Source organism: Onychomys torridus, chromosome 9, assembly GCF_903995425.1.
Source record: "Onychomys torridus chromosome 9, mOncTor1.1, whole genome shotgun sequence".
NCBI lineage: Eukaryota > Metazoa > Chordata > Mammalia > Rodentia > Cricetidae > Onychomys > Onychomys torridus.
This window is the reverse complement of record NC_050451.1, coordinates 20,913,481-20,928,824: the sequence shown is the minus strand read 5'-3', so window position 1 is coordinate 20,928,824 and position 15,344 is coordinate 20,913,481. Positions and strand designations below refer to the sequence as shown.

The 15,344-nt window shown below is 43.0% G+C and overlaps 1 protein-coding gene across 3 annotated transcripts in view; it reads left to right on the top strand.

Annotated features, from left to right (window-relative positions):
• Positions 1–15,344, top strand: part of Nek10 (NIMA related kinase 10) — a 189,933-nt gene that overhangs the window by 141,481 nt on the left and 33,108 nt on the right. For all 3 annotated transcript variants that reach the window (XM_036198625.1, XM_036198626.1, XM_036198624.1), the window contains 2 exons: positions 750–804; positions 7,188–7,225. In XM_036198625.1, coding sequence (XP_036054518.1) covers positions 750–804; positions 7,188–7,225 — 93 coding nt within the window. The remainder of the gene's footprint in view (positions 1–749; positions 805–7,187; positions 7,226–15,344) is intronic.

Genomic DNA, 15,344 nt, shown 5'->3' with positions numbered 1-15,344 from the left:
ATGCTATGAAAACCCTAGGAGAGAAGACAGAAAATAGCCTTGCTAAAGATCCATGTGGAGTGCCAAGGATTTAGCCATATTCCTTGTCTTTTCTACACTTAATGACTCCATCAAAACAGTGACTAGATCTTCCAGATTTTCAGGAATAACCTCCATGACCAATTCTTTGTTCTGTATTTCCTAAGAGTTTCTGCCTGGGAGACAAAGTGCCTTGATTTGTAGTTGGAGGATGATGGACACCATGCAGGAGAAATGAATGCTTCATGCATGTAAATGTGTAGCAAATCTTAGAAGAGCCTCATTGGTTGGTGATGAGCATGGTGGTGTATTTCCCTAGTCACAGCACTGGAGAAGGGCGTCAGGGAGGCAGAAGGAGAGACAGGACTCCATGTGGAGATGTCTGCACAAATTGTTTAATAGCAATTTTCTGTTTATCATCTTTCCTTTGGAAGAAAAAAACGTTAAACAAACCAATCAAGTGCATGGTAATTTTTAACATTATATTTGAGCAAATACTTTCAAGAAAAATGGTGGTTACAGTGAAGGGCGGCTACCAGGCAGTAGAGTCTAAGTGGTTGAGGAAAAGGTTGCTGAAGGCTATGACATACCTTGTGGCTGAGCACTGGCCGGGAACACACCCAACGGGGACTCTCCCCAGCACTGGACACAAGCCAGGCAATATACAACAGCAGCGAAAGCTGCAGTTTCTGGAGTGATAATTTACAGTTACTTCTATTTTCTTGTTTTAGGCATTTTAAAGAGAAGTTTCAGTGCTTCGGGAAGAGAAAGGCACTCACAGGCCAGGTATGTCTGGAAGTGCATTTAGTCTAGGCAGAGCTGAGCCACTTGCGGCCAAGTTGCCCCATAACTGACAGAAATCACTGTGGACATAGCAACTGTCAGCTTTCCCAGAGACTGCTTAGTGGTTTAGCCTGCAGGAGAGTGCTAGGCCTCAGCCTGGCCCCTGGTGTGTCTGCCTTCTAGTTCTGTGACAGCCAAACAGTGGTCTCTCTGAGCATAATCTGAGCCAAGGCAATGGAATAGCCTTGCTCAGTGAGCTCACCTGAGGCCCTGGGAACTTAGAACATGGGTGTGTGACTCAGTTCCATGGCAAAGGTGGGCAGGGTGAGGAAAGGGGAGTTGGGGACACACCCTTTCTTCTAAGGATCCAGCCTGTTTATGTTTGCGACTCCTGCTCAGACATATTTGGCATAACTCCTTTATACAACCACTGCCATCTTAAAAAGATGATCACACACACACACACACACACACACACACACACACACACACACACATTCTTTTTAAGAGAAAGGAGAACTTATTAGGGGACTATAATGTTTTTGGCCACTGCACAGAGGATGGCCTAGATTCGGAGTACTCTCATCCAGGAGCACTCATACAGGGCTGGAGAAGATGAGCAGATGGCAGAGGACACTCAGAGGCTGGGCACCCTTAATACTGATACACACCCAGGTGCCGATGCCAGCAAACTCTGACATACAGCTGGATGCCCCAGTTAAGAGGGCGTTTACATAAAAATGGAAATTTCTACCAGATAAATTCAGACATCTTGAAAGCACCAAATAATTCTAGCCTTGATTTCTAGAAGGATCCATGGGAACTTTCCTCATTTGTAATACTTCTGTTTGCATCCAACCCTTTGGAAATAACAAAAAATATATGTTACATATTTTAAATCTTGAGGGAATTTTTTAAAATCTAGAAATTATTTAAAATTTTTGTGACAAATCATATTAAATAGAGATAGTAGGTTGAAGGGCTGTGGGTTGTCTTTCTGTACTCTAAATATGTGTTGCTCCCATGGGTTAATAAGTAAAGCTGCTTTGGCCTATGACAAGGCAGAATAGAGCCAGGTGGGAAATCCAAACAGTGTTACAGGGAGAAGAGGGCATAGTCGGGCAGAGTGGGGAGATGCCAGTGAGCTGCCTAAGAAACAGGATGTGAAAGTACTGGTAAGCCACCAGCCACGTGGTGATATATAGATGAGATGAATAGAAATGGGTTAATTTAAGTGTAAGATCTAGTTAGTAATAAGCCCGAGCTACCGGCAGAGCATTTATAAGTAATATTAAGTCTCAGAGTCAATTATTTAAGAAATGGCTGCCAGGTATTTGCGAACAGACAGGTGGGAGAGAAACTTCCACCTACGTAAAAGTTCACCAGAAGCAGAGACACTATGGAGCAGTGTCTACCTGGTACTTATGAGTCTGTGACTATGGCAAGTGGCCAGGACACTGAGGCCAGTGCTTCCCAAACTGTGTTCCGGTATGGCTGAAGACTGACGTAGAAGCCCATCTGTGTGGCTGTGTCACATGTGCGAAGTACAGTTGGTTTAAGATAGGCTGTTTCCACTGCAGGTGTTCACAGTATAGAGTAAGGAATATGGCACAGGGTAGACAGGAACAATGAAAGAAGACAGTCTGCACATTATACAAAGCAGGAGGAAAGAAAACTAAACATTTTTTACTTCTTTCCAGGTGACTCTAATGGAGTCTCTGAATTAAAATGAGACAGTTTTAAAGTATAATTTCTAGTTATCTTAAAGTCATTATATAAAGCTAAAGTTCTTTTTAATTTAATTTGTTTAGAATTTTCTTAGGCTTCTTGGTGTATTAATGGGAAATATAAATTAATAAAGTATGTAGAAACCAAAGGATACATTAAAACCTAAAAGAAGATCAAGATACTACATTCTAGAGTAAAAATAAATGGGAAAGTCATCACTGTAGAGGATTTGGCTTTTCTGTATCCAGCATGAACAAGTGTGGTGGTGACGAGGAGACCCTGAGACCTTGTCAGAAGGCCACCTGGTCTGGGGTGAGCCGCTGCCACAGCTGTGCGCAGGCCTGCCCTAAGCACAGCTTCTGGAATTTAGAATCCAGGCGTGATGGTGGCTAAATGTAACAGAGAAAAAGCACAGGCACATTCTCAAAAGTGATCACCCTGGACAGAAGCAGGAAGATCCATGGAAACAGTGAATTCAAGACCAATCTGGGTTTCTAAATTAAGGTTTCTGCTCCTGTGATGAAACACTGACCAAAAAGCAAGTTGGGGAGGAAAGGGTTTATTTGGCCTACACTTCCACATTGCTGTTCGTCACTGAAGGAAGTCAGACAGGAACTCAAACAGGGCAGGGTCCTGGAGGCAGGAGCTGATGCAGAGGCCATGGAGGGTTGCTGGTTTCGGGCTTGCTTCCCATGGCTTGCTCAGCCCATCTTATAGAACCCAGGACCACCACTCCAGAGGTGGCACCATCCACCATGGGCTGGGCCCTTCCCTATTGATCACTAGTTGAGAAAATACCTTATACCTGGATCTCAAGGAGGTATTTTCTCAGCTGAGGCTCTTTCCTCTCTGAAGACTCTCATGTTTGTCCAGTTGACACACAAAAACAGCCAGTGCACTGGACAGTGTTGCAAGAACCCCAGAACAAACAAGTAAGAACATTCATCTGATCATTTATTTGGGTATGCCAGGCTGAGGCTAAATAGTATGTGGGTGTTTCTTCACTTCCCTGGTACAGCGTGTTGAATACAGATGCTGATCCACAGATATCTGTTGGGTGCCTGTTCATTAGTAAATTAATGCGTTATCTCACTGCAATTTCTGAGTTTCTTACTGTAAAGGACTGAAATCTTGCTCACTTCTTTGAATTAATTTGTAGTGTTAGCTGTAGATTAAGGCCCACTTTTTTTTTTTTTAATTCTGTTGCTTAGGCAACAAGATTTCTCCATGCCTACTTGCCTTCTGTTGCCAAGGCAACAGGGTGTAGTTGGTTGGCTGCTCTGAAACATGAGATGTTTGCAGTGTCAGAGATTCCTGCAGTGAATGCCTTCTTTGTGAGGATGGTTTTATTTGAGGGTGTGCTCCTGACTCCAATCTTTGTAGAGAGAGATGGCTGCAGAGGTTTCTGACCCTTCAGCATCACAAATGTTGCCAGAAGGACCCTCGCATTGTCTCAGGACCCACAAGCCCTTCCTCCTCACGGCCATCTCATTATTTACTTGCAGCCAACCTGCCTCCACTTCTCACTCATAATCTGGGTCTCATTTTGCTTTTATTGAATGTGTATGCTTGATGACTGCTTACCAGTATCAACCTGGCCTCTCTGCCAGGGTTATATGCCAGCTCTCTTCTTAGCAACACCACCACAACAGACAGTACTATGCCACCAAGAAGTACAATCCCTTTTCTATTGCAGTTCTAAGATTGCCTGGCTGTTGCTCATTTGCCTTTAGCCATCAATACAGTCTGAAGGGAAGGCCAGGAGCCTAGCACCACCTCCTCACCAAGATACCAACTCTGTTAACCATTGCCGTGGGTGAAGACCTTGACTAAACATGAGAGCCCAGCCTCCCTCAATTCACTCCCATGCCTGTCATGGTCATGAATATTGAAGGATTCTAGTTACCTTGTATGTCATGGCTGTAGTGACTTCAAATGATATGTATTATAAGCCAAGCTTCTCATTTCATATGATGCATTTAAAGGATTTCTTTGAGAGAAAATTCTAGAGCGTTATCTATTTCACGGCCAGGACTTTAATGACAAAATAATTATCCAAGTAATTCACGCTTTTCTGACAAAATAGTTATCAACCCAATTCACACTGTGCTTTCATTAATTCAGAGTAAAATCTGTTTTAGAAACCACAGAGTTCGGCTGCATCTTCTGCCTCCACGCTGACTGCTGTGGAGGGAGGTCTAGGCCAGCCCGCACCTCAGCATGTCAGTCTCCTCAGGCTTATGAGCTGTGGACCAGGTCATGCTGGATCTGAGGACAGCGAGAGGTCATGACCTTTAGAGTCCTTTCAGCCTCTGAAATGCTGTCTCCAGCTCTAGCAGCCATTTGTGCCCATTTAAAAACTTTCATTAGACAATGTCTTCAATATGCTAAGTCTTCTCACCAGAAAATATGTCTGAAATTTCTCCCTGTGTTAAATCATCCCTGTGGCCAGCTTGAGCTGCTGTGGAATGCTGTCATCTGGAATCGCAGCTCTCCATAGGTCGTAAGCTTTCTGTGTGCCTCGGTGTAGAATTTCCTCAGGCTCTGCCTCATTCCTACCATCTGTCTGCCTGTGGGCCCAGCGATTGCCCAGGAAGAGCTGTGGCTTCTGTTCACAGTGGATCCGTGCCATTTTGAAATTACAAATGACTGTCCCTGCTTGTGCCTAACGGCTCATCTTCAGAGAAATTAGTGGGTTTTCTGCTGCACTGCAGAGAAAGCAACCTTAGAAGCTCTGAGACTACGCGGGTGGTTTCTTTTCACTGCTGGTGTCTAGCACAGGGCCTCTATGGAAAGAATGAGTGTGTGTGTGTGTGTGTATGTATGTGTGAGAGTGTGTGTGTATGTATGTGTGTGTGTATGTGTGTGTGAGAGTGTGTGTGTATGTATGTGTGTGTGTATGTGTATGTGAGTGTGTGTGTGTGTGTACGTGTGTGTATGTATGTGTGAGAGTGTGTGTGTGTGTGTGTACATGTGTGTGTGTATGTGTGTGTGAGAGTGTGTGTGTGATGTTTTCTATGAACATTCTCTAATGCTTATTTTATTTCTAAGTATGTGTATGAATGTATGTGCATCTGTAAGTCTATGTGCCCTTGGAAAACAGCAGAGGGTGTTGAATTCCACCTGGAGCTTGGAGTTATAGGTGGGTATAAGTTTCCTTATATCAGTGCTGGGAACCAAACTTGGGCAAGAGAAGTATGTGCTCTTAACCACTAAGCCATCTTTCCAGCCTCCACCTTAAAGCTTACTAAAGAAGAATCTAGAGTTGTACAGAGCAGCAGCACATAAGTTGGAGCAGCTGAGCACAGTTGGGGGATTCATATCATTTATCCCATCACACACACTATTTAATAAGAATATTTGAAATAAGAGACTTTTCAGGACAATAAAAGTGACAGTCCAGCTAACTCAGTTTGTGTGTTACCAGCCTTTCCAGAACATCCATAAACACAAATGAAAGCTTTCCACAAGTCATATTTTAACTCACTTCTAAGGCAATGAGGACCTGAGGTGTCGGGCCCAGCAGCTCTGTGGCCTGACTGACGCTGTGGGTAAGGGATAGTGGCCAACGGCTTCTATAGAAAAGTCAGGACAGTTTAATATGGAGATAGCTAGTCAAAAATGTGCACAGTGCCACTGAGGCACCAAATGTTTAGTTTGATATTACTTTAAAGGTAAAACAGTATAAAACATTCATTTTCAAATGTTGATATTTTGGATATGTTTGATGAAAAATATCAGATTAATCTCACCTTTTTCTTTTTACGTTTTAAAAATATGTCTACCTAGAAAGTTTTAAATTGGTGGTAAAAGAAGGTGGAAAGTAATAAAGGAAGAAGTCATTCATGGTGCAGAGTTTGGGGATTTTCCTAGCATTTAAACTTGATTGGTTGGAAAATGCATGCCAACTTTGTACACTTCCTAACTTAGATATGAGCTGCATGTGAATACTGACAATCCTGTGACGAAATGGAAGTGTGGGGGCAAGACAACTGTCAGCATGTTAGCGAGAGGAGTCCTCACCTCCAGGGCTGCTGAACAGACTCCCACCATGCACCTCACTGGTGCTCAGCATGTACCTGTGGGACTGGGTGGCATCATGTGACCCGTTGGGGCACAGAAAACTAGAAAAACACAGGCTTTGCATTCCAGTGGGCAGAGTCAGAGGGAAGGTTGTTCACCAGCACCCCAGTGGGGGTGAAGGCCACCCCCACAGACGAAGGCTCTGCGAGACGTGGAGGAAGGATGTTAAGAAGCCCTATGGAAATGTAATTGTTACAGTGTAAAAATGATTTCCTCTCATAGAAATATTATATGATGGTTGGTTTTTATTTCTACCTTTCATCTAAAGGACAAATCATGGAAAATACCATACATAAAAAGTTAAATTGTTTTATACAAAAATCACAGCCAACGAGGGTTTCGCTACATAGCAAGTTTGAGACTAGCCTGAGCTTCGCACTCTTGCTCATCTCAAAGGTTTGCTCATCACAGACCACCCTGGCAGGACAAGTTACTTCTGTTTGCCAGCCCAAAGTCTATCCTGCATTCAAAATGTTGGTTTCTCTCTTCATTGAATGTAGCGCAATGCAAATCTCAATAACTGTTTGTCACTAGGTGGAAGTTTCCTAACGGCCCCTATCTGATTCTGTTTCCAGGGACTTCATTGGTGGCCTGGGATCAAGACCAAGACCAGGTAACTCAGAGCTGACCCTAGCCAGCAAGCTAGTGCGAGCTCGCCAGCTCATCCTCTTCCCTGTCCTCTCCTCAGCTTCGCTGCCTCTCGACTTGCTTTTGAAAGCCCACACCCTTTTACTCAAAGAACAAGTTTCACTTTTACTAGTCATGTGGAGCACATTCACACACACACACACACACACACACACACACACACACACACACACACACACGGAACAGGCTACCACCTGCAAGCGATTCTGCTTCTGAGTCCAAACTTTGGATCTTTATTATCCTCCATTTTAATGCAAAACTGCTTTCCTGCCTGTTGTAAATGTACTTTAAAGTGTTGCAGGTAAATTTTGACACTGCTGGTTTTTTAACAAGTTACAAATAGCTGGCAATGGGCAGTTTGCTCACCTACCTGTGACTCCACTCCGGGCACACCTTGTGAGAGTAAAGGGTGATACTGACTGCACACTTCCACCATGGGGGATAGGACATCTGTTGTGAATTACACTAGCATCACTTAGTTATGAGGAAGACACACACAATGACATGTGTGAGTGATTTGTTTGTTTGCTTGTTTAGGCATATTCTATTATTGTATTTTTTACTTATTTAACATTAAATTAAGCTTTCTTAGGTGGAGAGGAACACATTTGAAATAAAAAAAAAATACCATCCACAGCCCTGAATTTCCTAAGTATTCTGTTAAAAATGACAGGGAAGAGAGAATTTATTCAAACCCTGAGCAGCCCCAGGAATGTATCCAGCATATGGGAAACCCTCTCCTTGTGCTGTGCAAGGACAGAGGTGAGACCATGAGTTTGGAGTTGAGTGTCACTGTCTAATGTAATTGTCCGGTTCTTAGGGACCTTTGAGTCCATAGTATGATAACAGCAGAGCTGAGGGGCACCCCAGTCCTGTAGAACCACGAATGCCGGACTGCCACAGTTAATGCTGTTAAAAGACTCCATGCAGCCAGGCGGTGGTGGTGCACGCCGTTAATCCCAGCACTCGGGAGGCAGAGGCAGGTGGATCTCTGTGAGTTTGAGGCCAGCTTGGTCTACAGAGTGAGATCCAGGAAAGGCGCAAAGCCACACAGAGAAACCCTGTCTTGACCGCCCTCCCCCAACAGAAAGACTCCATGCTGTCTTTTCCTGTTAACTAGATTGTGGCAACAGTATGTTGTATTGGTAGTCCTTGGGCTGAGTGACAGATGTAGCTCCCTGTGTACAGCTCTGAAAACTTCCAGTGAAAGTGCCTGCAGGTGTTAACATGAAATCCATGAGTGAGTGAACATGGTAGCTCAGATGCTTGTGATGTCTTCTGCAGATTTTACCATACCCAAGTGCCATTTATATCATTTCTCCAAGCTTTCTCCATTTGAAGCTTTTTACAGACGTTTATATTGTCTCTGTAATGGGAAGCCAGCACAGTGTCACTTGCCCTAAATAGACGACAGTTCTAAACATAAATAAAAATCTTATAAAAACACCTGACTTCTATGCAGATTTTGCTGCCTGCTCACTCTGAGCTCTGGAGCCATCATGAGAAGCAATAAACTAGCATTAGAGAAACTGAAGACATAGGTGTCCCTCACTAAACTTCATTCATGACGTTATCAGTATGAAGAAACAAAGAAAAGACAATTGGTATATATTTTCTATGGTGCCAGTCCACACTCAGTGTGGGAGAGCATCAGGTCTCAGGAAACTCTGCTCTTTGTAAATAATTGATTGAGTCTGGGCCCACATAGTCACACAACTAGACACTGCTGACTATTCACTTTTTGAGGCAAGGAAGATGGCGTATGTCTGTGAAAATTAAATCATATAAAAGTGTAACATGGGAATGTATTCCTTGTAACATATGTAGAGTACACTGTAATGTCATGAACATTGTGTGTGTGTGTGTGTGTGTGTGTGTGTGTGTGTGCGCGCGCGCGCATGCGCATGCCCACGTGTGTGTGCAGGTATGGTGGATGCCAGAGGTTGATACCTTATTTTTTGAGAAAGTATTTTTCGCTGAAATTGGAGCTTATCCATTTGACTGGGCTAGGTGGCCAATGCACTCCAGGGATCCTCCTGTCTCTGCTTCCCAATGGCTGGGATTGCAAGTCTGTGATTCTGTGCCTTTCACATGGGTGCTGGAGATCCAAACTGAGGTGCTCATGCTAATGAGCAAGCGCTTTCCCCACTGAGCCTCCAAGTCAAATTCCTGAGTACAAAGTGCTGTCAGTTGAGAGCATGGCCTGGTGTGGCTGGAGTGACACTGACCCTCCCTCCCTCCCTCCCTCCCTCCTTCCCTCCCTCCCTCCTTCCCTCCCTCCCTCAGCTCTTCATTTGGACAGAACATGACACCCAGGCACTGGGTTGATGTATGAGGGCTCTCTCTCAGTCTGCACTATCAATAGAAACTGTCACTTCACGATTGCTGGGCTCTTAGATAGGTGACTTGAAATGTCTGTGATCTATTTTTGTACTTGTCCTTTGTTCATAAAAGTCAGCTCTGAATAAAGTAGTCTGTGTTTCACCTGAATATTCCGGAGTCACAGATCATGTTCTAGCTGGCTTGCTATGGACACCCTTTCTGGTTAGTTATTGGCACATGCTATGTAAAATGACTTTCTATAATAGCCCAAGTAGCCACATGTTTACCTTATTGTATCACAAGTCAACCTTCTTAGGACATAGGAGCTCAGCAGATTTTTGTCCAAGTGCCTGTGCTAGTGGCCTATACAATGTAACTTGGTACATAATTGTGTGCCTTCTGTATTTCTGTTGGAATTTGGAGTATATTGTTTATATCTCTCAATTAGCTGGTAAACATCTTGAGTAGACATTTACATACACATACACACATACGCGCACACACAGACACACACACACACACACACACACACACACACGTGCACACGCATGCTCCTATGAGGTCAGACATTCGAAATGATTTGTTGAGTAACCAATGCAGACCCATTGCTCAAAGTTCCTTGTTTTTCCTCATATCTAATCTGAAATCCAAACTCAGAAACACTCCAAAACCAGAAGCTTTGCATGCTGATGTGAATGATTCTCACCTGATGTCATATGCTGAATCCCAGTCAGCGAGGACACTATGTGAAATCATGGCCAGGTTGTGTGTGTCTTAGGTGTGCATGAACTATTGTGTATTTAAATGTATATGAACTGTAAATGAAATTTGGGTTCAGACTTCACTCCCATTCCCAAGATCATGTGTGTACTAATATGTCCAAATATGAAACAATCTAAACTCCAAAGCATTTCTCTTCCTAAATACATCAGAGAAAAGCTCCTCACCAGAATTTTGCTGTTAGGTTTGGGACTGGGGTTGTAGAAGGAGCGACAAACTCACTTTACCAGTGATGACTTGCTTCCTAGTTCTTCATGCCAAGGAGACACTGAGCGAGGTATGCCAGATCCCAGGAGGAGGATGCCTATAGACGAGGATGTTTTTCATCATTTTTCTATATTTTATTTTTAATTATGTGTATGTGTGCATGTTTGTGTGTGGGTATGCGGTGCATGAAGTTAGTATCAACAGAGGCCAGAGGCATCAGAGTCACTGAATCTGGAGTTATAGGTGGTTACGACCTACTTGATATGGGTTCTCGGAACTGAACTTAAATCCTCTGCAAGAATATCGAGAGCCCTTAATCACTGAGCCACCTCTCAGCATCCATTTCTGTATCTTTGAATTCAATAATCAGGGAGCCATGATCTCGTGGAGGACTCAGGGATGCCTTGCCTTTTCATCCCTCTTGCCTGCAGGTAATTTTTCAGTATACTGTTGACTAGTGTCAGGCAAACTGATGATTGCTGGTCTCTTCTCCCCAGGGAAGTAGTTTTGTACCCATAGATTGCAGTATGGTAGCTGGGGTTTTTGAACTGTCTGTGCTGATGCTGATCTAGGTATTGAGTGTGGCAGAACCGTACCCAGGGTATGTATATACACACATGTCCTATACATATGCGTACAAACCCCAAAAAGGGAGGAAGGAGGGAAGGAAGGAGGAAGGAAACAAGAAAGTCTGGGAGGGGAGAGACTTATTTGGCTCATAGTTTGGAGTTTCAGAGCCATGGTGCTGGCAATGGCCAGGTCTGGAAGCAGTGTTGTTGCTGGCAGATGTGAGACAGTACATGGCCTCACACAGCAAAAAACTGACTATGCACATCCGTGTTTGTTCCAGAATTGTTTTCTGAATAAGACAATGGAGTTTGTTTGTGGGAGCTCTACTTTATTTCAATGTAGGCACTTTCCTAAGGACCAACCTAGCCTGGAACATGCCCAGGCATGTTGTTCATATCCACATAGTACTATCTCATGATGACAAGGGTTGAATTGCTTTGCATATTTAAGAGGCAAATCAAGATCAAACAACAGCAAATGTCATTCTCTGAGGCTGACACTTCAGCAGCCATCTTGACTGTGGCTCTCCACAGACAGCTACTACATGATGTAGGTCCCCTACAAAGTATGTATGACCTCACAACCTGCAGTTTACTCCACTTCAGATGAAGACACTAAGGCTCAGAGAAGGGTGTCTTGTCTGAAAGCATGCTGCTGGTACCCTGAAGAGAAAACGCACTCAATCCAGGCCTTTGCCTGCAGCTCTAGGCTTCCTATGAAAGGGTCTTCCTCACGGTCCATGTGACTCCTGGCTTCCTCTCCTGCTAAGCACTGGCTGTACCTTTCATGGTACTGCCCAGCCAAGCCATAAGTGACTGATGGGGTCTGTGGTGGAACTGTCCTTGTACTTGGAGGTTGCCAGTTAAGTGTGCTTTCTTTCCATCATGCCAGAGCTGTGTCCCATGCCTAGTGAAGGCCCTCATCGTCATGACGCTCCTCACAACAGCCTCCACACCCGCACCCCATTCCTTATAGAGCAGTATTTCCTCTTCTTCGGGGGGCCCTGCACCACCTAGTGTCATTTTATCTTCCTGTCTCAGAATTTCTTAGCAGGAAGAATTCACAAAAATAACAGGTTGATACTTTATCCTGGTTTACTGAGTGTTATCTTTCTGTTGTTCTGCTTTTAGTAACAAAAACTATAAAGACTTATACTTAAAATATTTTAATTTTGTTACAGTTAAATTTTAACAAGAAATAATGTATATATAATATTGTGCTATATGATGTGAATTGGTAGCATATTATGGATATCTGTCCTTATATATTCCTTCTCTCTTTCTATAAATAAGTGTGTGTGTGTGTGTGTGTGTGTGTGTGTGTGTGTGATATGTAGTGTATTTATGTGTGTGTGCATGTGTTATTGTTTAATATTTGTGTGAGTGAGTGTAGAGGTTGTATATGTGGTGTGTGTTTGCATGTGTGTGTAGTGTGGTGTGGTGTGCATGTGTGTTGTGTGTGTGGCATATATAGTGTATTTCTCTATGTGTGTGCTGTGTGTGTATATGGTATTTGGGGGGGTTGTGTATGTGGTGTGTGTGTTTGCATGTATGTGTGGTGTGGTGTGTGTGTAATATGTATGCACATACATGCATACTTGAAATTAGCTCAGAACTGATTATTCATTGATATTTTAGAGAAGCTTGTTTTATAAAATGTTAACAGCAAGAGGGCTATTAAGGAACAGACAGGAAACCAATGGGAGAAGAAAGGAAAGAACTGTGAATAATAAAGGGATATATACTATCCACTCACCATATACACATATGAACATGTCATTGTGATCTGACATTTTGTGCAATTAACGTGGATTTATTGAAAAAGTAAAACAAAAAAAATTAGGATATATCTGTCAATGCTTAAGGAGTGCAGTATTGACAGGGAGCCACTCTGGAAACGTGTTAAGAGACAGAACCAGATAAAGTGATGTGCCTGAGAGTGCCGTATTGCCAATCACTGAATAAAGAATCTGTTTATTTGGATTCTAAAATTGTTTTTGTCTGCCTAAGGCAAAGTCACTTACTCTTTGGTGTGAGGCTGAGTGACGGCTCAGAAGATGGTGAACTGTGGCTCCCAGACTAGAGTTAGCTGAAGTTGTCTGGGAAATCCATTGTTTGCAAGTGTTACAGACTGATTCCCTGCACACCAGTCTTGCTTTGAAGTTTTCTTTCCTTCCTGAAGCCAACTCATGCCACAGGACAGTGTCCTTGCTAGAACCACACTCCCACCAGGAGTCCTAAACTCCCCACAATGTAACAGCAGCAGGAACCTGAGAGATTTCTGGCAGAGTGAGTAAAGATTTAGAATCACCTTATTCTTTTTTTTTTTTTTATATTTGTGTTTTAATTTTACACATCAGCCATGGGTTCCCCTGTCCTCCCCACTCCTGGCCCCACCCCCACCTTTCCCCCAGCCCCTCCCCTCCATTCCCATCTCCTCCAGGGCCAAGACTCCCCTGGGGAGAATCACCTTATTCTGTGTGTTAGTGGTGAGAAGTAACAGATCAGGTAGAAATACGTAATACTTTTAACATAAAATTCAAAGGGAATAGGATTCAGGATATGTGAAGAACATTTGCAGATCAATAAAGGAACAGTATAAGCAATTATCCAGCAGCAATGACAAAAACACCCAATCATTTCACTAACATTCAACAACTACAAAGTAGCAAAAAATACAGATTGACACCATTAGAATTTGAGAGTAAGTAGTGTTGACCCAGCCATGGAAAAATGCATTCTCCTCTAGTCAGAGTGAAATAATTCAGGCACTTTAGAAGGTGTCTGTTTTAATGAGAAATGAGCATGTCTTTGGCCTTGGTAGACCTTGTCTCCTCAGTAAGACATGCACTACAGTGTTGCTGACGATCCTGAGAAATGGATGGCAACTGAGGTCCTGGCCAAGCAGAAGTTGCTAAGCAAACCACAAGGCACACAGGCATACCACAACCTCTTCCAGGGTTCTAAGGAATGAACCAGAACTGGTCTATCCCTGATACACTGAAAAACAATGCCTCCCCTCCCCCCAGCAGCAGTCTCTGCGACAAAAATGCATCATCATTTCCTTGAGGGGAAAGAAAAGAGGAAAATGAAAGAGAAGGGAGGCTATATATAAATTCTTTTTGTGGTTTTACCTATCAAACTCTGTTAGAAGTGGCCCACAATGGCCCTTGCTTCATGTTGTGTACTCTGAAGCTTGCCAGTTCTCTTCCAGTTCACTGCATCATTTCTCACAGTGCTGCTCATAGTCTGTTAAACTGATGTCAGGACTCAAAGACAATTTGAAAGTTGCTATTTGGAGTTACTTGTGCATGTGTGTAAAATGGATGGGAAGGCACTTAGCTAATGTCAGCAGTCATTTCTGATGAGTAGTCCTCAGAAGAGGTGGTCCCAGCATTCTAGCTAATTCTTTATTTTTGTGTTTAGGGCCACAGATGAGCACATGTTTGTGGAAAGGTACAGTCAAGCCCATGTGGTACCCACTCAAAATGCTGCCACAAACCTAAAAGTGCTCAGCCATGCTGTGTGGTTTTAGCTTATTATCTACAAATGCTGTGTCTGCAAATCTGAACAGACTAGCCAGCATGAAATGACACAACCCCAAGTCCTCGGGTTTTACTTGCCAGCATGTCCTGGTTTTAGTGAGCTTGGGCAGAAGGTTGTCTTTCAGGAGGTCTTTGGTGGGGAGCACAGGGAGAGGTTGGCGCTACTGTGGGGAGCAGTCAACGTCACCACTTTGTTCTTAGCTACAGTTAGGTAATTCTTGTGATTTACTTGCTCATTCTTTTTGCCCTGAGGGTAATTTATTAAATCACAACTTAATGATTCAATAATTGACGCTTATGAAGAGTTTTCAAGAAAGACAGACCCTTTACATCTAAACAAGAAGTTGGCATCAGATGGCACAGAGCTGGGTTATTTCTTGTGCTAATTTTCAAACATGTAAATAGAGATATTCATAAAGAGGATTTTCATATTTTATTTTCCTCTTTGTTTTGTGTCTTAAGTGGATAATTTTATATTTTTAAACAACCACATTAAATTATCTTTAATTTTTTGAGAACAAACCTTCTTCTGAAAGCCCACATATAAGAATCATCTTTAAAATTGTAGTTATTGCTGAAGCAATTACTATAACAAATTTAATTTTTTAAATGTTTAAAATGGTATGGAAGAAATAAAAGGGGGTCTTGGAAACTTAATTTT